This window comes from Coturnix japonica, chromosome 19 (genome assembly GCF_001577835.2).
Source record: "Coturnix japonica isolate 7356 chromosome 19, Coturnix japonica 2.1, whole genome shotgun sequence".
In the NCBI taxonomy this organism is placed as follows: domain Eukaryota; kingdom Metazoa; phylum Chordata; class Aves; order Galliformes; family Phasianidae; genus Coturnix; species Coturnix japonica.
Genome location: NC_029534.1, coordinates 4,381,748 through 4,404,470, shown reverse-complemented (window position 1 = coordinate 4,404,470; position 22,723 = coordinate 4,381,748). Strand labels below are relative to the sequence as shown.

Here is a 22,723-nt window from a genome sequence, read left to right as displayed (position 1 = left end):
TGGGGCATGTGTGGAAGCATCCATTTGCTATAGCACGTGAGCCAAGCAAACTGCTGACATCTCATGCTTGCAGGATGAGGAGCAGCAGGTGGTCCAGCACGTGCTCCCTGCCTGCTCTGCCAGGCAGTTGTGTTGACGGCTGGTTGTGTTTCACTCTAGGGTGGAGATGCTGCAGCTGTACGAGCGGTGTATTTTGATGGATATCGAGTTCTCTGACACCCAGAATGTGGACCAGCTGCTGTGGAAGAACGCCTTCTACCAAGTGATTGAGAAATTCCGGCAGCTCCTCAAGGATCCTCTGGGGGAAAATGCCCAAGAAATTCGGAACAAACTTCTCCAACTTCTAGATGAGGTGAGAAGAGAGAAACACCCTCAGGCTTTGCTAAGTTTGACTGGTTGGTGTTTAGAATGGGTTGGTATAAGTGGACACTGAGCTAGCCTTTGTAATCCAGATTATTGCTCTGTGTGCCTTAGGCCATGCTTATGCAAAAAGAATGCACAGTCAGATTACAATTGTGTGTAGCGGGTGTTGGTCCAGGTGGTTATTTGTTACAATTTAAATCAGGCTTGCTTTGGTGTGTGTTGTTTGATGAGAAACCGATTTAAACTAAAATGAGCTAAGCATCCTTAAATGGAGAGAAACAAGAGCATTCACAGAGGTGTTTGTTCTATCCTTATCAAATTTGCTGAAAAGTTGTTCTGTCAGACACTCAGCTCGGTTTAATCATTGTAGAAGGTAACCTGACAGATCCAGGAGGATGTGTTTTATAGATTTATGTTGGCAGGAAGGGACTGCTGGAAGGCTTCGGTCCAACCTCCTGCTTGGAGCAGGACTGTGTCTAACACAAGATGAGGTCAGCCTTGACTTTGTCTAGATCGGCCCTGAAAAACTGAAGCTGGAGATTCCTTATTGCTTTCTGAAGAGAACAGCCCAAACTGGAGGGAGGGGGACCTTTCCTGCAATATCTAAAGGACATTATTAAGATTTTCTGCTCATCTTTGGAAAAATTATACCAACCAAATGCATGTGTTCTGCAGGGCACTTCCTTTTTTGATGGCCTACTCCAGAAGCTGCAGGTGTCGTACCAGTTCAAGCTGGAGGACTATATGGATGGGATGGCCATCCGCTGTAAGCCTCTACGGAAAATGGTAGGTTGGCTTTCTCCTGGAGCCTTCTCCTCCAGTTTCTCCTCTGGTTCATGGTACGCAGTGTGTGTTGGACTCAGCATGTTGCCCTTGCCAAGAGGTGGGCAGCTGAACTCAGAATAGACAGCAGTGTGTTTGCAAGGAATCTCAGCTGTTAGAGAACACGTTGAACTAACTCCAGTGCGTTAACATTTCTCAGCTTCCTTTGCAAAGAAAGAACTTGTCTTTTTGTATCATCTTTTTGACTAAGTCTAATAAGGAGAAGGAAGTGTCAGAAGTATCCTGGCTTGGCCTTAGATACTGAACAACTCTTACTTCTCTATGTGGAGTTCAGAAAAACGAATGAGGAAAGCTAACAGTTGGACTCTCTCTGATGCATGACAGTGATTGCCCTGAGCTGTGAGTGCAGGTGTGAGGACAGCTGGAAGAGGATATTTTAGTCAGACTCCATTCCCAGACAGATGTGTTTGTTTTAACCAATTTGTCTTCCTCACATTTGTCACGGACTGAATGAACCACACATTCTGAAACCTACTTCCTCTGAGTGAGAGCTCGGATGTTGCTGTAAGGGAGTAGGTATTTATGGAGTTGGGTTGCCCTTACTAATGCTGAACCAGTGCCCCTGAGCCTTGTCATTTAGTGTTCTGCAGTCTTCGTTTGTGACCTTCAGTTTGTCAGTGACCTCCTCTTAGCTCTTCACAGTTCCCATGAGCTCACAGGGTGTTAATGTGAGTTGGGGTGAGCAGCTCCCATGTGACATACTGAATGCTTTCTTCCAGGTGAAGTATGCACTTATCAGTGCCCAGAGGTGTATGATTTGTCAAGGGGACATTTGTCGATACAGAGAACAAGCAAATGACACTGCAAACTATGGAAAGGCACGCAGGTATTGTGTTCTTCACCCCAGGGCTGTACAAAGCTCTTCCTTTATCTAGTTACAAGGGATGCATCTTAAGCTTGCCTCTAGCCAAAGGAGTCTTTTCATGCCTCCCTATTGCATTGCAGTCCTGTGTAACTTAAAGGTATAGCTGAACTGCTTTTCTATCCCAAAAGCAGCCCAGCAGATTCATCTTCCTCCAGCTTTGTGTTGTGGAAGTTGTCCTGTGCTGATCCTGCAGCAGGGATTGTTTATGCTTCTGAGGCTGGCAAACTGATTTATTTTCTGCTAGCTTTCCAGCTAGGAGAGATTCCCATATGTGCCCATATGTTCTGACTGCATCAGAAGTTACTGGCACCTGTTGCTTCCTATCACTCTCATTTTGCCTGGCATACAGTCCTTTTTCTGATCTGTTTTTTTTTTCTGGAGCAAAGAATGGTGGCCCTGAAACCCATGGAAGGTTCCAGTATAGGGTGGGGAAAGCTGCCCATTTATGAAGTGAGCACTATAATAGAGTACACTGATATCTTACAGGACTGGAAGGAGCACATCATGTTCATTATGCATCTGAACAGCGTTGACAGATTTGTGTGGCATGAAATAAGCTGGATAATACAACTGAGAGGGGAAATAGGAGGGAGGAATGGGCTGCTTACTAAAGGATGCCCCTTCTTCTGGGATAATTAAATAATGAGCTAAGCAGCCAGGAAGATTTGGTCCCAGCTGCCAAAAAGGCTAAAAAAGGGGGGAGGAGGAAAAAAGTGTTCTGCAAATAGCCTGTTTTCTGCCTGAAGCTGCACTGGAGACGGTGCTTAGTGGAGCTGGCTAAATGCTCATCTTCAGGCTGAGCCAAGAACATTTCTTTCTCCAGCTGTGTCTGCCTCTCTCTCTTGTCCTGTGCCCTCATTCTGCCTCTCTGCACTGGGTACAGACTTACTAGCTGTGCACACTCATGCAGGCAGAGGGCAGTTGTGCAAAGGGCCTGTTCAGTGCTGTGCTGCCAGTGCTGCAGAGGGAACTTTGTGCCTTCCACTGCAAGGAAGGCAACCTGATGTCCTTTCAGTAACTTTATCCCTGGTTCTTCCATTCCTCAGCTGGTACCTGAAGGCTCAACAAATTGCTCCCAAAAACGGCCGCCCGTACAACCAGCTGGCACTCCTGGCCATCTACACGGTAAGGTGTCCATCATGCAAGGATGTAGCAAGCACAGGAAGAGCCCTTGGGAAGGCTGTGGGATTCCATCTGGTGAAGAAAGACACTGTTTAAGGCAGTGCTTCCAGATGTTTTTTGTTTTGAAGAAAAAATAAAGTTGATGGCAGGGTGAGCTCAGTGGATTCCAGCTGTTGGTTTCAGACTGCTTTGTTAGATACACGTTACTGCCCCAGGCTATCTGTGTATTGGGGACTGCTCTGTGGGCTGTTGAGAGAGCACTCGCATTAGAAGTGGGCTGCATTTAAGGTTTTGCATGAGATTTTTCTACTTGACTAGTCTAAGTGACATCGACATGCAGCTTTCTTAGGTTTTAGTATTGCTGGCTCCTCCAGCCACACAGGAAAGCTTGTTTCAAGGAAGGTCTGTATCAGATAATGGGGGCATCAACCTGGGGCATGGGGGGGCAACTAAGGAGCCTCTCATTTACAGCACTGAAAAGATGTTTTTTTGGAACGGCAGTTCAGAACTGCAGGGTTTAGAAATGCGGTTTCCTTCTGGCTGGGAATGACTTTTCTTACTCCCCAAGTGGGACTTAAAGCAGCCAAGTGTCCTGCCCTGCTGTGGTGTTCTCTAAGGCCCTAAATGGCTGTGGGTCTCGATGGTATAAAACTCAAGGAGTGATGTCTCGCATTATTCCCTGTGGCAGGGCTGTGGGAGAACAGATGCTGAGAGGTGGCTTGAGTGGCAGGCTGAGATAAGGAGAAGCATCCTTGACCACAGGCAGGAGTCTGGCAAAACTTCCCATATTCCTGGACCTCTGTGGAGTAATTTCCATATTCATGACAATGTTGAAAGGAGGCTTTTTTTTTTCTGAACTGTCAGGAATTCAGTATTTATACTGATGTCCTTTATTGCTTTGTCTGCTGAGAGATTTTTGTGTGAGCTTCTGGGTTGATGGCGTGTCAGCTGCCCTCTCTAACCCTGGTGAAATGCTTGTGCTGAGTGTTGTAGATAGACATGAATGTGGATGGAGAAGTCAAGGTCCAGCTTGTTTGTAGGGCTGCTCTTACTCTGTGAATATCTGTCTCCCAGGCACTGCTGAGGGAGAAGGAAAGTGTATTGAGGAACATGGCAGGTGAATGGCGCGGGGGCTTTGCCCTGAGTTCTTAGGATGAGAGCCAGCTCTGAGTCTGGTTGTGTTTTTGCAGAGGAGAAAGCTGGATGCCGTCTACTACTACATGCGCAGTCTGGCAGCCAGTAACCCCATCCTCACAGCCAAGGAGAGCCTCATGAGTCTGTTTGAAGAGACAAAACGCAAGGTGAGTCTTGGAGCTGGGCTGTGGGATGCTGCAGCTGCCTGAGCTGACCTGCAGCTGGAGAGCTGCAACCTGGGGAGAAGGGTGATGATGGCTTTCGGTCTTGGAGTCATACAGGTCTTACTTGTAAGAAATTCCATGTTAGGAGTTGGAAGAAAAAGGAAGTCTTCCAATGATGGTATCTTTCTGCCACTCCACAGTCTGTTTTGGGGATTGTTTAGGCAGCTGAAACTCTTAATTCTGCATCACAAACTATAAAGCAGCCGAGCTCAGTAAGGGCTGGAGGTCGCTGTGGTTTGCAGCATGACCTCAGCGTGCAGTTTGACAGTTGCCTTATCCCATAGGCGTCCCATAGAGGTAGGAAGGAGAAGCTGCAGTCCCTTTGTGCCTCAAAGATGCAGCGTGTTGGCTGTTAAACACTGCTAGGAACTGGATCCAGCTTTCCCTCTCCCATAGTGCAGACAGAGTTTAAAATAAAATCTCTCATCTGCACTCTCCTATAGTGTCAGAAACCAAATTCTGGACCTGTCAATGAGTTACTGAGTGGTTTTTAAGCTGGGACAAGAGCCAGTTTCTCCACATAAATAAAATGATATGTTTTTCTTGAACTTTGATCCCTGGATGATCTAACCATGTCCTATCTGCACAGGCAGAGCAGATGGAGCAGAAGAAACACCAGGTGCTGGAGCTGAGCCCCAGCCATCGAGGGAAGGGCAAGAAGTCCACGATGCGACAGGTTGGAGATGATGCCACACGGCTGGAGATCTGGATCCATCCTTCCCACCCCCGTTCCTCTCAGGGCCACGAATCCGGCAGAGATTCTGAGCAGGACAATGGTCTTGGGAACCTCAGCCCCAGCGATGTGAGTACTGCAGGAGGAGGCTGCTGGCTTTGGTGTCATGTGTTTGGAATGCAGTGGAATGACACTGGATCTGTTTTGCTTTCCTGTTGCTAAATTTTCCAGTGTTTTGGCTTCCCCTATGGGAGCTGCGCATGGGTCAGGCTGAGGAGTTGGTGACCTCGTGCCTCTCATGTTGAAAGCATGTTGTTACCATCCATTTCTTGGCAGCGTTTGCTGGTGTGGCTGATATGGAATAGGAGAGGCACAAACAGAAGAAGCAGAAAATGCCTCTTCTGGAGGCTCTAACTTGGGTGAGGTTGCCGGTGGGGAAATGAGGTCAGATGCTGGAGACCAGGGTTAACGGTGACCAAGTAGCTCTACTGCATGTTATGGAAGCGGGTCATTTGTCCCATTGCCAGGCGGTTAGAAGTTTGCATTGGGAATGTGAAAACTGTGGTTTTAATTTCCAGGGTAAGTGTTGTATTTGCATTACTTGTTCTGCTGAGAGGCCAGACTCTCTCGTTTCTTCTCTCTCGTTTCTTCTGTAAGGATTAAAAATGTGACTGGCAGCATCTCTCATCGGTCTGTTTGAGCTGTGTACCTTGTAAAAGGAGCCCGGGCGAACTCTGTTTGTCAGGCACTGGAATGTAGGCAAAGACAATGATGGTTGGAAGCTCATCCTCTAGGAATCCTCACATTGCTTTGGCACATGCGGCCTGCAAGAGGACTTGCCAGGGAGCTCAGGACTGCCTGTCCTAAAATGGCTGTTAAGGATGCGAGTTTAGGAGAGCTGGGAAGGCCTTCTCTGCATACTGCGGGGCCCGGAGCTTCTCAAATATGATTGCACTTTTATAACTAGTTTGTGACTTCAGCTGGGTGGAACTGGGGTGAAGTCTTAAGGCTTTGAAAGATAAGCTCTGGCACACTGCAGCAGCATTTTTTGGATGTTACTGCCCTCGGTTGTTTTCCCTCTCCTCAGCTTCTCTTCTGGAGACCTTTGCTGCCTCAGCATCATTGAAAGGAATGTGCCAAGCTTTAGGGTTTCTATAAATCATTGATGCAGAGCTTTTACATAAAAAGCTGTGAGTGTTTTTTGAGGCACTGGGAGTTTCTCTTCTGCATTACAGCCATGTGAGGTAGTTTAGCCACTAGCAGAGCGGGGGGCAGTGATGTTTGATCATTTATAGTGTGGTGCTGTTTGTTAGAGCCTGCCCTTGCCCTGTTGTGTGAGGTCTGTGCTCTCTGAAGCTCAGGCCTGTGGCAATGCGTGTTCAGATCACACAGCTGATTACTACCCTTAACTCTTCATCTCTTCATCAGTTTGAAATATTGGCTCATGGAAAGGTTCTCTCACTGGCACTGAGAGGCTGCAAACCAGAAACACAAAAGCAAAAGGGCAGGGGGAGTGGAGGGCGCAGGTTTGGGTGCTGTGTTCTCTTTGCAGCCGAGATTTTTCTACTTAGGCTGCAGTGCACAGCTCCACTCATGTAGTTGATACAGCTGTTTATGGAGCTGAACCGTGACTGTGTCACCAAACTGACCTGGGTTAAAAATAACCAGGTGAGGAAGAAATCTTACATCTGCATCACTCCCCACGTTCCCGTGTGCTGAAGCTGGGGGCCGGATTAAAAAAGCTGCAGCGATTTAGGAGGTTTTTCTGTGCTTTCAGGGGGCTGGAGAGAAGCTGAGGAACCTGCATGTTGCCACTGTGTGGCACTGTTTGGCCTCTGAAGGCCCTGCCTGGGCCGGTGGAGGCAGCAGCCCTGGTCCTGGCAGCTCCTCTGCCCCCATGGCCCCAGCAGTTGCATTCCCCATGTGGTCTGGGACAGAAGGGAACTGTGCTTCTCCCAGGGGAAGTGTGCCAGAGCTTGCGTGTCATCATAGGGAAATGAGTCTAAACTGTGTCTCTGCCTCCTGGTACCTTCCTTTTTGGTTTTAGCATTTGAAAAGGCTGAAGCTGCTTTCTTTCATCTATTCTGATAGTTGGGACCTGCAGGTAGCTCCTTGGGCATCAGTGTTTATGGCAGCTGTTGCTGAGCCAAAGAAGGGAGTTGTATAGGATAAAATGGGAAAGTGTTAAGCTTTCAGGAGCAGATGCAAAGTGATCATAGAACCCAACAGCTCTGCCTGCATACAGGCAGAGGTGTGGGGAGAAGCTGGGCAGAGAGATGCTGATTGCATCCCTCCTGGGACCTGCAGATCTGCACTCTGTATCTGTCAGTCTGTTCCATGCATACTTGCATGGTGCTGTGGTGCTCGTTTTTTTTTCCCCTCCCTCTTTAGCCCTATATAAAGGCAGCTTTACTTCAGGGTTAGAAGTTAGCTGAAAGGAGTAAATAAAGTATGACCACAAGGCTGCAGAAGGGCGGTTCACGCTGCAGTCATCACTGTGATGGAGACAGATGGTGTGCAAGGCTGGCAATTTTGCCTTGGCGCACTCTGTTTAGGTAGAGGTTTGACATAGCTGCTTCTTCCACAGTTTGCTATGTCCTGTTATTGTAGGAAGATGGAGAACTGGAAGCATGTGCCACCTGTCTACACCAAGAGACGTGCATCTTCCCAGTAACCATTTGGCAGTGCTGGCATGGAAGGCATGGGACAGGAGAAGCATTTGGGTTGCAGCCTCCCTTTCTGTGGTTAGGGTTTGTCCGTTACATCTGCAGCCTTTTGGAGTTTCATTCTGTTTTTCTCTTGGCTGTTTTCTGTGGTCTTTCATATGTTATGTACTTCTAGGTGTGCAGTGACTTGAGGGTTCAGGGTGACCCGGTGCCCTGCTTACCCAATTTTGTGTAGGAATCCACTAAGAAAGGCAAAAAAGGAGGCAGAATCAGTGGGCAGCCCTATTCCTTTTTCTTTTTCCTAATAAACTGCTGGATAAGGCAGAGTGAACCGGAGAGCTGGGTCCTACTTGTTCTGTGCCCCTGGTTTCGTTTGCCTTGGGTCTATATTGATCTTAAACGTGATAGTACTGTCTGCAGCTCACTGCGCAGGCTGTGAGTTGGTAAAGTAAACAGGGCAAATGTGCTGTCAGTCTCTTGAGAAAGTGTTAATATTACACTAAGTTTGAGATTTTAATCACCTCTGTCAGGAAACGCTGAGTTACGGTTCCCACAGTTGCAGTTGCCTGCTGCCCGTGCTCTGCAGTAGATACTTCCTAATGTTATCACGTAGCATGAGTGCACTAATAAAGATTACTGCATAGTTGCAGCTGGGATAATGGAAGTGAGGTTTTCCCTTGGCATAACAGTAATTGAATAATACTTCTCTCCAGATGTTTGAGTGCTTTGGAATCATTAAAGCATTAAGCCTCCTGGGCTCTGTCTTGCAGAGCCTTCAGAAAGTTGGTAGAGCCACCCAAAAAGCTTCTAGGAAAGCTGAGACCAGAGCTGAGATCTGCTCTCCCAGCTCTGTGCATCGGTGCAGGAACTGTTTCTGCTCAGCCTGCTGGTTAGAAACAGAAGTGTTGCTTTTACCTCGTGTTGGGTGCTCTCAGAGCAACAACCCTTTTTTACAGGGTCACAGAATATCCCAAGCTGCAAGAGGCCTGTAGCAATCATCAAGTCCAAGTCCTGGCTCCACACAGGACCACCCAAACACGTGCTGGAGCTGTAAGCAGTGTGTACCTTTGAGTGTTTGTATTTTCTTTGGGGTGAATGGTGCTGTTTTCCTCTGGAGCCCATCGTCTGCTTCCATCTACCAAGTCTTAGAGTATGAGATGAGTGTTAGGCATGCAGGGAGAAGATCCGCTATCTGAAACCTGGGAGAAGGATGAGGCCGCTCTTAAAGCAGGGGAGATTGTGAGACTTGTTCTTCTTTTCCCTCCAGGTCTGGATTTAGACAACTGAGAACTTGTATGGCAGTGTCTGCTTGGAGTTATCTTTTTAATAGCTTTGGCTGTGATTCTTTTCTTTCTTTCCAAGATAAGATATTTGCAAAGATTCTCACTTTCTTTCTTAGTTATTCTCCCCTGCTTAGCTTTATGTGACACCATTTGTCTGTACACCATGAATGCTGTGTCCACTTACACCTCTGCAGCCTATTCATAGTCCAAGGCAGGAGGAAGACAGGGAACAACTGCGCTCCTGGGGGCTGCCTAAAGCACCGCCTTGATGGAGGGCACGTGTTATAAGCTGGGAATAGGGTCACTGTCCCAGTCAGCTCCTGCACTTTTCACATCCGTTTTTCCGTGGCCGTGTTTGTTGTTTCTCCCCTGTGTCCTTGTTCCTCTTGGGCAGCAGCTGCTCTGGACTGGCTCCTTCTCCCAGCTGGTTTCAGGCAGTGCAGCTTTCCCTCTGGGGTTCTACATATGGAGAGGAGCACTGCTGGGGCAGCAGGAGGATCAGACCTTGTGTTTATCCATTAGAAGTTTTGGTGGGGGATTCTGGCCATTGTGCTCCATCATCCTGTCCTGTGCTGGGGCTGATCACACTGAGTAACAGTAGTGATCTGTGCTCAGTGTTGGGGTGGCCCTACTGACACTGCCTGCAGTCCCTAGAAGTGTCTGGTTTGTGGAGAGGCTGCTGTGATGTGAGCTGAGCCCAGCTTACCTCGTGCAGATACCCCACAGAAGCATCCCTGTTTGAGGGCAGCTCCTTTTGCTGTCAGCTTTTTCATTATATACAACTAGAAATTAATGACAGACTGAAGTGGAAATGATGTATCACTGTAATGATGGCTGCTCTTCCATACAGGTGGACGAGAAGCCACTTGGGAGGCTCATTAATCTGAGGCATCTGCCCCTGTTCTGCTGCCGGCTGATGGGTCCGGTATGGCTGGGTGGCACTTCTGGCAGTGTGAAAGCATGGGCGTGCAATACAGCAGGGTCTGCATTCACTGCCTGCCTTCCTTTCACTGCTGAGATGCAAAGGGTAACCCTGCATGCTTGCACAGTGCTCTGAAAGCTCACAGTCTAACTTTCGTATGCATTATTTACACCCAGCATTGCACACATGTGCAGAGAGTGGAGGGAATAGAAACCATGGGACCAGCAGTGCTCTCTGCTGAAGCCTTTTCTCACGCCTGTTATATGTTCGAGCTGCACCAGAGCGGTGACATAGGTGTGTCCCCAAAGGGAGGGGACGCAGGGGCTGGGTTTCTCTCACTGCAGGGTTTACCCAAGGTCTCACAGTGGGGCCGTGGGTCAGGCTGCCATCAGCGCCTTATTGCAGGAAGGCAGCTGCTCTTAGATCAGGAAGTTTGTCTACGCTTAGGTGCTCTCTAGTATGCGACATAGTGATGCTGTCTGCGGTCTGGTGCAGAATGGTCTGCCCTTACTGTTAGGGGAGGGCAGTGCTTCCCCTCCAGCCTGCTGCTTGCTGCTCTGTTGCCTTGTATTTGACTCGAAATTTGGCTGTGCTGTAGTCCTCTTCTGAGCCTCTCCTATGGCACAGAGAGACTCTGCGGGGTGGGAACGTTGAGCACTAGTAGTCAACAGAGGGCTGCCCCTCCTTATTCCTCTCCTTTACCCACCACCCACGTGAAAAGGCAGCGGGAGATGTTGAATCCCTAATTTTTATGCCCAAAGCGGTACTTGAGAGGGAGAAACCCGGAGTTCCATCTGCCCTGCCCAGCAGCCTCCATTTCTCACCCCCACAAGCTGGCAGGAAGCAGTTGGGTTTGGTTACTCATTCGTGGAGGTCAGGACTAGGTCTGGGTTTTTTTTTTTTCCCCTTTGTGTTTAGGAAACGGTTTACAAACTGTTTTGAGCACGGGGGAGCTGGTAGCGTGCAAAAGAGGCGTTTCAACCTCTTTAGTGCTGGACTCGTGTTGATTCTCTGCCTTGCCTCCTTTCTTGCAATCTCTTTCTTGGTTGGCAGCGTGAGTATTTCTGAGTGCTTTCCCCAGCCAGCAACCCCTCCACCTCCTAATATGACCTCAGGTCACCAAACCACCTCAGGGCTTTATTTTTACTCTAGCCGTTTGGTTTCACGCGGTGAGATTGGTTTCTTTCCCCCAGCAGTGAGGAGCCTTCAGTGCAGAGGAAGTAAAAGAGTGCCAGGCTGCAGTTGAAGCTGGTTAAACACTAAAACCACACTCATAGCCTCTCTGGGTTTGAGACGTGACATTCAGCCATGCAACCAGCGCTGACATTTTTGCCGACCAGTTGTGCACCCTCTCTGCTTGCACTTCTTTCAAACACTGATCGTTTTGAACTTCTAAAAACCTCCTCAGCTGTGGTTTACGCGTTAGCAATCCAACCAAAAAAGCACGAGGCAGAACAAGACCCTACAGATCTCCCATTGATGCTCAGCACTGCTCATAGAGCCCGGTTACCTCATAGAGTGTGCGTGTCATGTAGAACCCATGTGCTGCTTTCCAGCACAACCTGACCTTTAGCCACTACCCTGATAGTGAGGCTAAGCTACGGGTAAGAGTTTCCAGAAGTTGGTGTTGATTTTTATTATTGTTATTTTATTTATTTTTAGGCCATGTTGGTGGTTTTATCTGACTGTGAAGAACAAGGCAGGGTCTGATGTTACTTGAAGCGGAGAAAGGCCGATGTGTTCTCCTTCCCATAACGAGCATCTGGTGCTAATGTGTGTGGAAGGAGGGTGGTGGATCAGAGGTGGGAGCCCTACAAAGACATCAATGGCTTACGCCTGTGTGAGGGGCTCTGCTGTATCCCAGTGCTCAGAGAGGCTGTGCGGAGTAGGGGGGCAAAGCTTCAAGTTCCAACAGGCTTCTCATACCCTAAAACCGAGCACAGTCAGCCAGAAACCACCATTCCCTGTCAGTCACTCTTTCCTCATTTCCTCTCCTGCTGGTGCTGATCAGCCAGGGATTTGTGTGTAACCAAACCCCCTCCTGCTGCTGCACACGAGCCCTTTCTCGTAGCAGTGGGTTGGATGATCCAGGCGCTGCAGAGCGGTGTTGGGAAGGGAGGGTTTGCACTTCAGACAAGAATGCTGCAGGAATTGGCAGCTCTGGTAAAGGAAGTAAAATGTCTAATAGCGGGACTGGGAAATTTCCCAGAGCAGGGTGAGGGCTGTTAGGCAGTGATTGCTCTTGAGCCTTTCTTGTTAGTCTAACCTTGATCTCCGTCTGATGTTGGCCCAGTTTGACTTTTTCTGTTGTACACTGGCTGGGTTGGCATCTCATATTCCACAGTCAAACCCTTATTTCTGCCACGGGGAATATTTATTTCTTTCCAGTGTCGAATGAGGCACTTCCAGCCAGATTCCGTATCCACTGTGGAGGTGGATATTCGGAAAGAAACTTCCTTCCGGAGGATCAGGGAGTGGAACCTGCTGGAATCTGTGTCATTTCCTTTGTCCTTGGCTCTACTCTTCCTCCCCAGCAGATTTCATTGCCATGCAGTTCAGAGTGGAAAGGGAGATGCCTGAGTGCCCTGCATTACACTGTTCCAGGTAGGAGCAAAGGCTCCGGATGTATCCGAATGCAGCAGGACAGCTGTGTGATGCTCACACGTGGACCCAGCTCTGTCCCATGGGAGCTGTGCTGAGCTCAGCCTGGCTGCCACCGCCCTGTCCCTCATTGCTGAGCACAGCTGGGAGAGCAGAAGCGTGGTGAGCTGCTGATGATAACGCTGTCATCCTTCTGGAAGGCTCTGCTTCTGCTCAGCCCATTGTCCAAATGTCTTCTCTGTTGGCCTAACTCCTGTTAGAGTTATATCTTTTCTATCCTCGCCATTCTTAATCTCTCCCATTATCTCCCCACTTTGTGCTTGACCCCACAAATAACCTGCCCTGGAATAGCGAAGAAGGCTGACAACACCCTGAGCTACGTGAACAGGAGATTTCATATGGCCTGAACTCATTGCACGTTTCTCAGTGTCAGTTTTCTATCGCAGGAAGAGGATGCTGTTCACTCCTGGCAAACAGTATGTATTTGAGTATGAGCTGCTTTTGCTGCTTGGAGCCGCTTCAGCGCACAGCATGCAGCCTGCCTTACCTGCTGGACAGAGCAGCGCTGCCTGGGTCATCTCTCAGTGCTTAACCAGATGCAGCCTGGAAGAGCTGAGCTTGTATCCTAAATGACCTGCAGCACCAGAGCCAATTCGTGAAGAGTTTTGTGCTGAAAGTTAACTTGATATCTCAGCTGAGGACCCTCTCTGGCATGTTTGCATAGATTCATAGAGTTTATGGCCAGCAGGGACCATTAGATCATCTGGTGTGATCTCCTGTATATCACGGGTCTTTAAATTTCACCCGGCTACTCCAATACGAAGCCAAATAACTTGTGTTTGGCTAAAGCAAAACTTCCAGAAAGACATCCAGCCTTGAGAGTCCACCCTCTTCCTGGGGAGTTTGTTCCAGTGATAACTGCACCACTTCTGAAACGTTTGTGCCTTATTTCCACACTGCACGTTTCTCATTTCTTCTCTTGCTTTGCAGTTCTGCTAGTGTATAAAGGGCCTTTAAATGCAACAGAGGTGCTTTGCACACTGCAATCAAACCACCTCCCAGGCTTTCCTGATACACCGAACAGATTGAGCTGTTTAAGTTTTGTGTTTTCTTTTCACTGCAAGACATTATTTCTAGTGTTTGAATCGCTTTTATGGCTGTTTGTTGGACCTCTTCCAGTTTTTCAGCATCTCTTTAAAAACAAGGGCACCAGAACTGGATGTGGTATTTCAGTGTCAGTCTCGCCAGTGCCGTATATAGATGTAAATGTGCTGTCCAGTGCCTGCCCTGCGTGAGGGATGTGTTAACCCTTCTGCTGGACGTTGTTCTGGGAATCCCTTAAAGCCTTTCTATGGGAGCTGGCCCAGGAGGCTGATTTTTCCACCATGTGAGATGTATGATGTGGCACTCAGCGTTGGAAAAACCCGGATTATGAAACTGTTATAATAACCTCATGTGAATGCACCGCGACCATCAGTGCTTATTGCTCCCTTTGTACCACAGGCAGTTGGCGACTGGATTTACTTTCAGTTCACTGATAGCAACGCTGGTGGAAAGCCTCTGCTGACCTATTCCCATCCAGTTTAGTGAGGGTTCCCTGAAGGCTGTTGCTTTTGAAGATGTTAATTCGATCAGGTTTTAACTTATTGAATCACCATATACTGCGTTTAGTCTGTTCTTTTTATCTGAGAACATTGCACGTTGCTGATTTAAATGCTCTACAAGCAGCTTAGATACAGGTCTGGTCGCAAACAAAATCACATGCATATAAACACTTGAGCTGACCTGTTTTCTGTAAATTGAATGTGCTACTAATAGCTTCATGATTAAATCATATCAAACATCCTTATAGGCCAGGTATTTGTTTCAGAGACAGCGAAGTCACCATCGCTCAATTCTGCATTACTAACACGCACCATTTTCTTGCTTATGTTTCTCATCTCACCTGCTTCCTGCAGTGATGAAGGGGAATAAATCAAAAGCTCATCGGCTGTGCTGAAGGGCTTCCTTACTGCCTCTTTTTCTCTTGCTGGGATGCTGCCTTGTAACTCGTAAAGCCATAAGATGTGTCTTAGAGCCACAGCTGCTGCAGCCCAAAAGATCAGGAAGCTGCAGGAGCGTATCAAATTTTCTTAACCTGTAAATGAGTTTTCTGTGCCTCAAGGCCACGATACATCAGGGTTCCCTCTTTTTTCCACGTCATAGTAAATTGGATTTTCATTCGTATGGTGTCTCATGTTTGAGAACTGGGACTCTCACTGGAGATGCTTTTCTTGCTACAAAAATGAATCCAATTCAGGGCAGGACATTGCACTGCTAAACGGATACCTGCAGTAGAACACGTGGCCAGGAGAAGCCAAGTGAAGCTCTGTATCTGTATGCACTTGCAGGTGATATAGGAAGAGGAATTCTGCAGCATCCTGGGTTTCAGGAAGCAATCTATGCTCAGTGCTGCTGCACTGAGATACTGCCATGGGCAGCAGCAGCCAGAGCTGGGCCTTGTGGGGTGAGGATGGCTTGGGCTAAGAGCTGGGCTGGCATTTAGCTGAAGGATACGTAGGGGAGCAGTAATATTCAATGTGAGATATCCAGCCCTGGAGCTGGGAGGGAGGTCCGGCATGCCTGAGGTGCCTGGATTCCCAGCAAAGAAGCTGTGCCTGGAAAAGCCTTGGCTGCCCAAGAAACCATGCAAATATTTGGGATGAGTGTGGTACGTGTTTTGGAGCTGAACTGTGTGGCTCTGTGGTCTGTGTCCCAACCCCTCATCACTGAGGATACCCCAGACTTTGGGGAGCATCCCGCAGTGCTCCAGCCCCTTCCACTCCTGCGGAGGCAGCGTGTTCGTTGCAGGCAGTTTTGCATCTGGTCTCTTGATTAATGGACTTGTCTTTTGCAGCCTATTTTGACTCTGACACTGCTTTCTGCTCCACAGATGCTTTGCTGATGTTGAAGAAAGTTTGCCTCGCTTGATAAAGACCAGATCCTGAAATTTACTTCCAAACCTGAAGTAACAATTTTTAACTTGAAACGCTTTTTTTCCCCAGGAGTCGCTGCTCCAGAATCCTTCCCTTATTTGGTGCCTCCTTCACAGCTGGGGCTGATGCTCAGGTGCCAAACTCTGTGCACTCCCTGCAGTGAGCCAAATGGGTCCATGGCTCTGCTTCTCGGCCCGCCTCGTGGCACTCCTTTTCCTGTGCACCCTGGTGGCATTTCCTGTGTTTCTACACGAGGGTGGGAGGCGTTTTCAACCCTTTCTAATCATGGCGCAGTCTCTTGAGGTTGGGTCTTGCTCTCTTCATTTCTGGCTCGAGCCATGCCAGACCTTCCATTCAGCTGTCTGATCGCCTTTGCTCTGTGGTGCGCTGTCAGGATGTTCCTCGTCGTGGCTGCTGTGATTTGAGCTGGCTGTTGCTATCTGTGCATTGAGGTGCTCGGAGTGGAGTTGTTAGTCACTGTTGATTTCTTCCATGGCAACAAATCCACTTTGGTTGGAGGTGTGGTGTGTGAATGCTCCCCGAGCAGCAGTGGATTGCTTCCTCTTGTGAGGTTGCTTCTTCCCAGGTGGATTTAGTCTGTCTGCACATGCTGACTCATGACAGCCGAAACAGCTGTTTTCAGCTTCAGGCACTACTGTGTGCAGGGACCCCTTCTTCTCCTTGACAGCTGGTTTGTTTTTATAACTAATGCCTTCACTATATGCTCATAACTTCCATATCAGTGATGCCCGCTGTTCAGCTGGAAGGGACAAAGTCTCTTTTTTGACGTTGTTTCATTGATGCATCAACATTGCTTGGTGGGCTCATCCCAAGCGACTGACTGGGACCTCCCCCAAGGAGCAGAGCAGTGATGTGTGTAGGGAGCCCTACATCCCAGCGTGGGCAAGAGGACCGTTCTGAGGAATCCCTTGGAGGGGACCCACTCTTGAATTGCGCAGTGAGTCAGATGAAGCCATGGCATTGGTGCAGGCCTCCTGCTAACAGGACTCTGGGCAGCTGAGCGGGGCTTTGGGGAAGTGTTCCTGTCCGCTGTGCGAATGCAGAACAGCGGGTGGTGGGACTTCCTCCTCCTCCTCCCTGCTGTGGGCTGCTCAGTGGAAGTCGCTGTTTCCCTCCAGCCGTGAGAAGCAGCATTTGACAGGAGGAGCAGAGAGGGCTCCTGCAGACCGAGGGGCAGGTGAGTCACCAGGGAAAGAGTCATTCGGAGAAAAGCCCAGTCAAAGCAGCCCGTGGCCCTGGCGTGAACTCAAAGATGAAAGGTCCAAAGTTAAGTGATGAGCTCATCAAAACCTTGAGGCTGTGAGAGAAAAAGTGATGAAACAAGCACGAGAGGTGCCTGCATGTGGTGCCACAGCACTGGGGCACACAGGTCTCAGCCTGGGCTTGCTGCTGCTTGCTGAAGTTGGCTAGAGGGATAAAATGCGCTTCATTCCTGGAGGTGTGCATCCTGCTTCCTTTAGAAAAAAACCTTGTATTTCTGTATGCACATATGCATGTCCCGATTCAGCACTGATTCCTGTGATGTCCTTGGGATTGGTGATGAAGAGACTGAGTTGGGAGCTTCCAATGGATTTAGCACAGGTCTTTGGGTCCTGCTGCTGTCTCTGGATGAACGCAGGGGCACTTTCCATTCAAAGTGGGGAGTTTGGTTTCTCTCCAGCTGATGGTAAAGTGCTGCAGTTCTCAGGGCTGTGGGCTTCGTGTGGGCCTGGGAAAGGACTGGTGTCCTTATTTCTTGTTTTCTGTACGTGTGCCGCCTTTGAAGCTCTGAGCTGCCTTGGTGTCTTAAAGAGGATGGTAGAAATACAGCCGTCCTTACATTGCTGGCAAAGTGAATAAGGGCTTAGCTCAGCTGTCCCAGTATTCCCCAGTCTCTTTGGGTTTCATCTGCAGAGTTAATAAAATGGTGGCAAATAAAGTCAGGTTCCAGTGGAAAAGGGCTCTTTAGGGCAGCAGTAAAATAGTGAGTAAGCAAGAACCCCTTGCTGCGGGGGCCAGTTTAATTGGTCTGGCTTGTTTTATGAGACAGATTTTATGTTGAAACTCGCACATGGCCCAGGAGCGACTCTGCAGCAGGGCATCATTCTCCTGCATGGGTCCTCTGGGACTGCAGCCTGGGTTAATTACACCTCACTGAGCCGTCGCACCTCGCCAGGCTGCTTGCATACAGAATGATGGGAGCTGGGGAGTTGGGCAGATGCAGGCAGGAGGCAGCTGCCCTGTGCTCTGCCTGGTGCCACTTGGTTGGGCATTGCCCTTCCTGCCAGCTCTCCTTCTCTCTTGGAAATGGAAAGGATGCTGCTGTGCTTTGCAGAGGGATTCAGGATATAAAATTGATGTGTGAATGGGAGCGGAGCAGCGGTGCTGGACCGGGTTGTTGCTGGTCAGCATCTCCCTGTGCTGTGCTCAGGGTCTGGCTTTTCTCATCGTGGTGAGGCTGTGCAGGCGTTGGATGAAAGCTCCCTCTTGGAGAGAAGGTATGAGAGGGGCCAGGCTGCTCCTGGGTGACACAGCCACCTCCAAGGTCATGCAGAGTGACTCTGCCACCCACAGCCTTCTTCAGAGCTATTCAGATAAGGATGGGGAAAACCCAGCTTGCTACTGGAGCAGCAGTAAGGAACAAATTGGGCTGGATTTTGGTGTTGTTGGACCTCATTGGGGCAGGAAGCTGCCATCATACAGAGTGCTTGAGACAGCTTCCCCTGCATCCACTCTGCTCCGTGTTGCACTAGAAACTGCTTAGAAATGCCAAGCCCTGCCTAGCATCTCTGCTGCAGCTTTGCAGGGGCTTTCCTGAGAAACCTGGGCTCCCTCTTTGCAGTTGCTTAAGGCTGGGGTTAAATGAAAGGGTAACACCTCACCCCCAAACCCTGTGCTTATGGAAGTGGCACCGACACGGCACAAACGAGCTCTGAACTTTGCAGCTGAGCTCACTGCAGCAAAGCGTTAACGAGGATTTCCCTCCCTGCCTTGACCAGAGGCTGCTCCCAGCCTCTGCGGCAACCGCTGAGCGCTGAACCAAATCGCTTCTGTTTTTCCTTTTGCTTTTTCCCATCGGTGGGAAGCGCTGGGTCCCCCGCTCAGGGAGCAGAGCAGTGCCTGGGGCTGCAGCAATCAGCCCGACCCCAGCAGAGGGTGCTGTGCCTCCACCGCCCTCTCCCTGCTCTCATCCAGCTGTTTGGCACTTGCCCTCGCCTGTGTGCATGATGTTTGTAAGAGTTCGGGCATGTCCATTTGGTTCCCATCTCCAGTGCCACCCCCAGCATCCAGGCCAGGTTCTTCTGTCACTGGGGACGTTCTTAATTCACAGGAAATCGGAGAGAGTTTAATTGTTTTCTCCTCTCTCTCTCTCTTTTTTTTTTTCCCATGCAGCTGAACAAAAGGTTCATCCTCAGTTTTCTCCATGCCCATGGGAAGCTGTTTACCAGGATTGGGTAAGTGTGCAGGATGTTTATTTTATTTTCCTACATTACAAGTCTTTTTGGAATTTAATATTGTTAGCAACTAAGCTGTGTTTGGAGCTGAGGGCACAGGGTGTGAATTCTTGCAGGCCTAGCCTCCTGGTTCCTATTCTCCCTACCCGCCCTGCAATCCACAATGGTTAGTGTTGGGGTTTTCTCCCCCCAACTCAAGGCCTCGTGCACTGGGACCCTGTGGCACAAGCTGGGCTCAGCCAGCTGATGTGCACCCAGTGGGGACTGGAGGCTCTTTTCTCCCTTTTTTGCTTACAAACTGTGCACCTTCCACTTTAATCTCTGGTGTTGTCCCCTCCTCTCCCACCACCCTCAGTCCCAGCCAGTGCAGTGGTGGCTCTGGGAGCACTCAGTGAGGCACAAAGCCCATGGGCAAAACAGCACAGGGCTGGGAGCTGCTGCCCATTGACAGCCTGTTCCCTGAGCCTGTCATCCTCCCCTCCTTGGAGAGAGGAAGAAGAAGAATGCAGCACACCAGCACTGATGCCGTGATGCAGCCTGAAGCCACAGTGTTTGTTCCATGCTCTCTGGGGTGGCACGTGCTTGACCTTGCACCCTTCATAAAGCAGTGGTAAGCAGAAGCAGAGCCCCCACACTAGGTTTGTTGATGGCAGCATGTCTGTGCTGTGGGGCAGAACGTCCAGGGAGCTGCTGGTCCACAGCTCTGCCAGGCTGTGCTCACGGCCGAGCTCTGGGCTGAGCATTTGCCAGCAGGGGGATTAATGGGGATGTTGCAGTGATTGCTTGCACATTTGGCTCCCGAGACTTTTGTGAAATTAAGATGTAGTGTTAGAGGCGGTTGCTTCCCAGGACAGTCATTTAGAAAACCCAAGTATGTTTAATGGCAGAAGATCCCCTGAAGTACTTAGAAGGGAACTAGAAAGTAATAACATGACACAGGAAGAGAAATCGTCCAGCCCTGCTAAACAGCTTCCGTGCTTAAAATAGGTAAAAGGTGAGGAATGGCTGAGTCCTCTCTGGGCAGGGTCTATGGTAATTTATCTGTATAAAGTATGGAAAAGATGGTGTTGAGTTAATTTTGAGCCATCTTGTTCCCAAAACCACAGGTAAGTATGTTATTAAAAGCTTCTGCTCAATTCTTGACCTGCTGGTTCTGAACTCAGTGGGGTTACTGCATGCCATTCCAGATGTGCTGCAATATCCAGGCACAGCTGGCAGGGCTGAGGAAGCCCTCACTGTTCCTTCTTGTTATTCCATGGCAGTAATCTCCATCTCCTCGCTAATGACCCATTCCACAAAGGGCTCCTCCATCCCCAGTGGCCCATCTGCCCTACAAGGATGTTGCTGCGTATGTTGGATGTGGTCTGAGATTTCTCAAAATTAGGAAGTCTTTAGAGTCAATCATTTTGCTCTCAGTCCCTGGCTGTGCCTCAGCTCCAGGGAAGTTGCCTCTTTGAGAGGGAGCAACGCTTTTGTGCTGACAGAGCTGCTCCGTTCTGCAGGGCTACCAAATACAAGGGACCTATTTGTTACAGCCCACGTCTCTGGGAAGGTAATGGAGGCTTTGCATCACTCTGGCAAACAGTGCCAAGGCAGAGGGTACCCCTGCTGCTAGGTAGAACCAGTTGTTGAAAGGCATCTGTGAAATATGGTTAAGCAGAAAGCAATTCTGTCTTTAAAAATAGAGCCTACTGCTGTCCTGAAAGTCTGTTGGGGAAGCCCAGTAGAATTGCCCATGTGGGTTACCAGAAGTGGCTTGCTAATCCAGTCTGTAGCATGCTGATATCACAAGATCTGAATCTCTCAGGGGGAAGATAGAGGAAATTGCTCTGGAGGCCCTTGAGGCTGCCTGTCCTGGCTCCCTGCTCTGTACCCACTGCACATTCTGGCTCCCTCCCTCCCATTGCGGGCACGTTGAGTTACGCTGTCACAGATAAGGAGCTGGCACTTGCTGCAGCCCATTGCTCATTCTTGCTTGGTCCAGCTGTGACTTTTTCTAGTGCAGGACCGAGAAGGAACAGAGCACACTAAGCAGAGGAGGCAGTGGGATAGGAGAACTATTCTTTTATTTTCCCCACCAGTTTGCACATTTTTTTGGCAGCATCTTTATATCAAGATGCCTTCAGGGAATACCAGGTGAGGGCTCCTGGGAGGGCCGTTGTGGGCAGCCACGTCACCGCTGTTTCTGTGAACTGACTGTGCGCTTTGCAGTCGGTTCCATTGCTGAGCACACTTCAGCTGGGGGATTGCTGAGGATCCATCAGCTCTGTAAGTAACCTCGGCTAATTCCCCTAGTGACGCCAGATGAAGAACAGGATAAACGTGTCAGCTTTCCACGGGCGCTTGTGAGCAGTGTTGAAAGCACACCTCGTCCCCGGCGTGGCACTGCAGCTGTGTGTGATGAGCAATAGCAGCTAGCAGGACCAGAGGACTGCAGGTTCCTGTCCCCTGAGCAAGGCAGGGCTCCAAACAGCGAGAGCTGACAGCTTTCTCACTGTGCTGGGAGTGCACAGCTTGGAGGGCTCCATGAGTCCTGTCCCCATAGGCAACACCAGCACAGGAACTGGGGACAGGCACTGTTCTCTGGAGGAAGTGTGTTCTTGGCCAGCGTTCAACACACTTGGAATTGCCACATCCGCAATGTGGCACCAGTGTGTGCCGTTTGCTGCAACCCGTGTTTCTTGGGAGTCCCATGGGCTGCTCCTGGTCCAAGCGAGCTGCTGGCCTCTTGGCACCCCTCCCAGCTTGGTAGAAGTCAGTAGAAAAAAATGGTTGGTCAGAAATGACTCATAAAGGCCGTGTTTTCCTGCCAAAGGAATGCTGCCTGTTGGTTACAGAGCAATCCCTCGCTGCCCTCACCGAGGAAGGCTTCGTCTGTCTCCCTCGCACCCGCCTGCACCTTCACTCCAGAGGCAGCGATTCCCTATGGCTCTGGCATGGGCAGCAACCCATCAGTGCCTTGTGGGGGATCCCTGTTTACCAGGCAAGGTGACACAGGGAGCTGTGCCACCCTCCCCAGGGCACAGTCTGCCTTCTGCTCTACAGCATCTCTCTCTGTCTGCAGGATGGAGACGTTCCCTGCGGTGGCCGAGGAGGTCCTGAGGGAGTTCCAGGTCCTGCTGCAGCACAGCCCCCCTCCCATCGGAAGCGCCCGCATGCTCCAGCTCGTGGCTATCAACATGTTTGCAGTGTACAACTCCCAGCCCAAAGGTACCATATGCTGCTTTAAGGGAAATGGGATCGCTCGTCTTTCTTTGAGCTGTGGATGGAGAAGGGTGGAGGGCACATACCCAGCTCGAGTCCAACAGGGTTGGATACCTGGGGGTGTCGGTGTGTGTAAGGATAGCAGAAATGCCGTGGCTTGTGCTGGAAGGCCTCAGTGAGGTGTTTAATGATGTGGAGTGAGGAGGCATCACATCCCCCTGGAGCCTGAGTCATCAGGCATGGACAGAAGGCTCTGTACTACGGCTCTGCCCTTCCGGTGCTTCGCCCAGGTCCTGCTCAGTGCCCACGTTGGCACTGTGAGGGATGGGAGGATCTTGGAGGGCTGGCTGAGGGCAGAATGTTGTTGTCTGTGTCTGTGTGGGTGGCTGAGCA

General features: G+C 49.8%; 1 protein-coding gene across 4 annotated transcripts in view; it reads left to right on the top strand.

Annotated features, from left to right (window-relative positions):
- The window catches only part of SMG6 (SMG6 nonsense mediated mRNA decay factor), an 89,603-nt gene that overhangs the window by 3,740 nt on the left and 63,140 nt on the right, over positions 1-22,723 (top strand). For all 4 annotated transcript variants that reach the window (XM_015880519.2, XM_015880518.2, XM_015880520.2 and 1 more), the window contains exons 3-10: positions 160-352; positions 1,039-1,149; positions 1,926-2,032; positions 3,118-3,196; positions 4,384-4,494; positions 5,141-5,353; positions 19,065-19,126; positions 22,191-22,336. In XM_015880519.2, the coding sequence (XP_015736005.1) occupies positions 160-352; positions 1,039-1,149; positions 1,926-2,032; positions 3,118-3,196; positions 4,384-4,494; positions 5,141-5,353; positions 19,065-19,126; positions 22,191-22,336 (1,022 nt within the window). The remainder of the gene's footprint in view (positions 1-159; positions 353-1,038; positions 1,150-1,925; positions 2,033-3,117; positions 3,197-4,383; positions 4,495-5,140; positions 5,354-19,064; positions 19,127-22,190; positions 22,337-22,723) is intronic.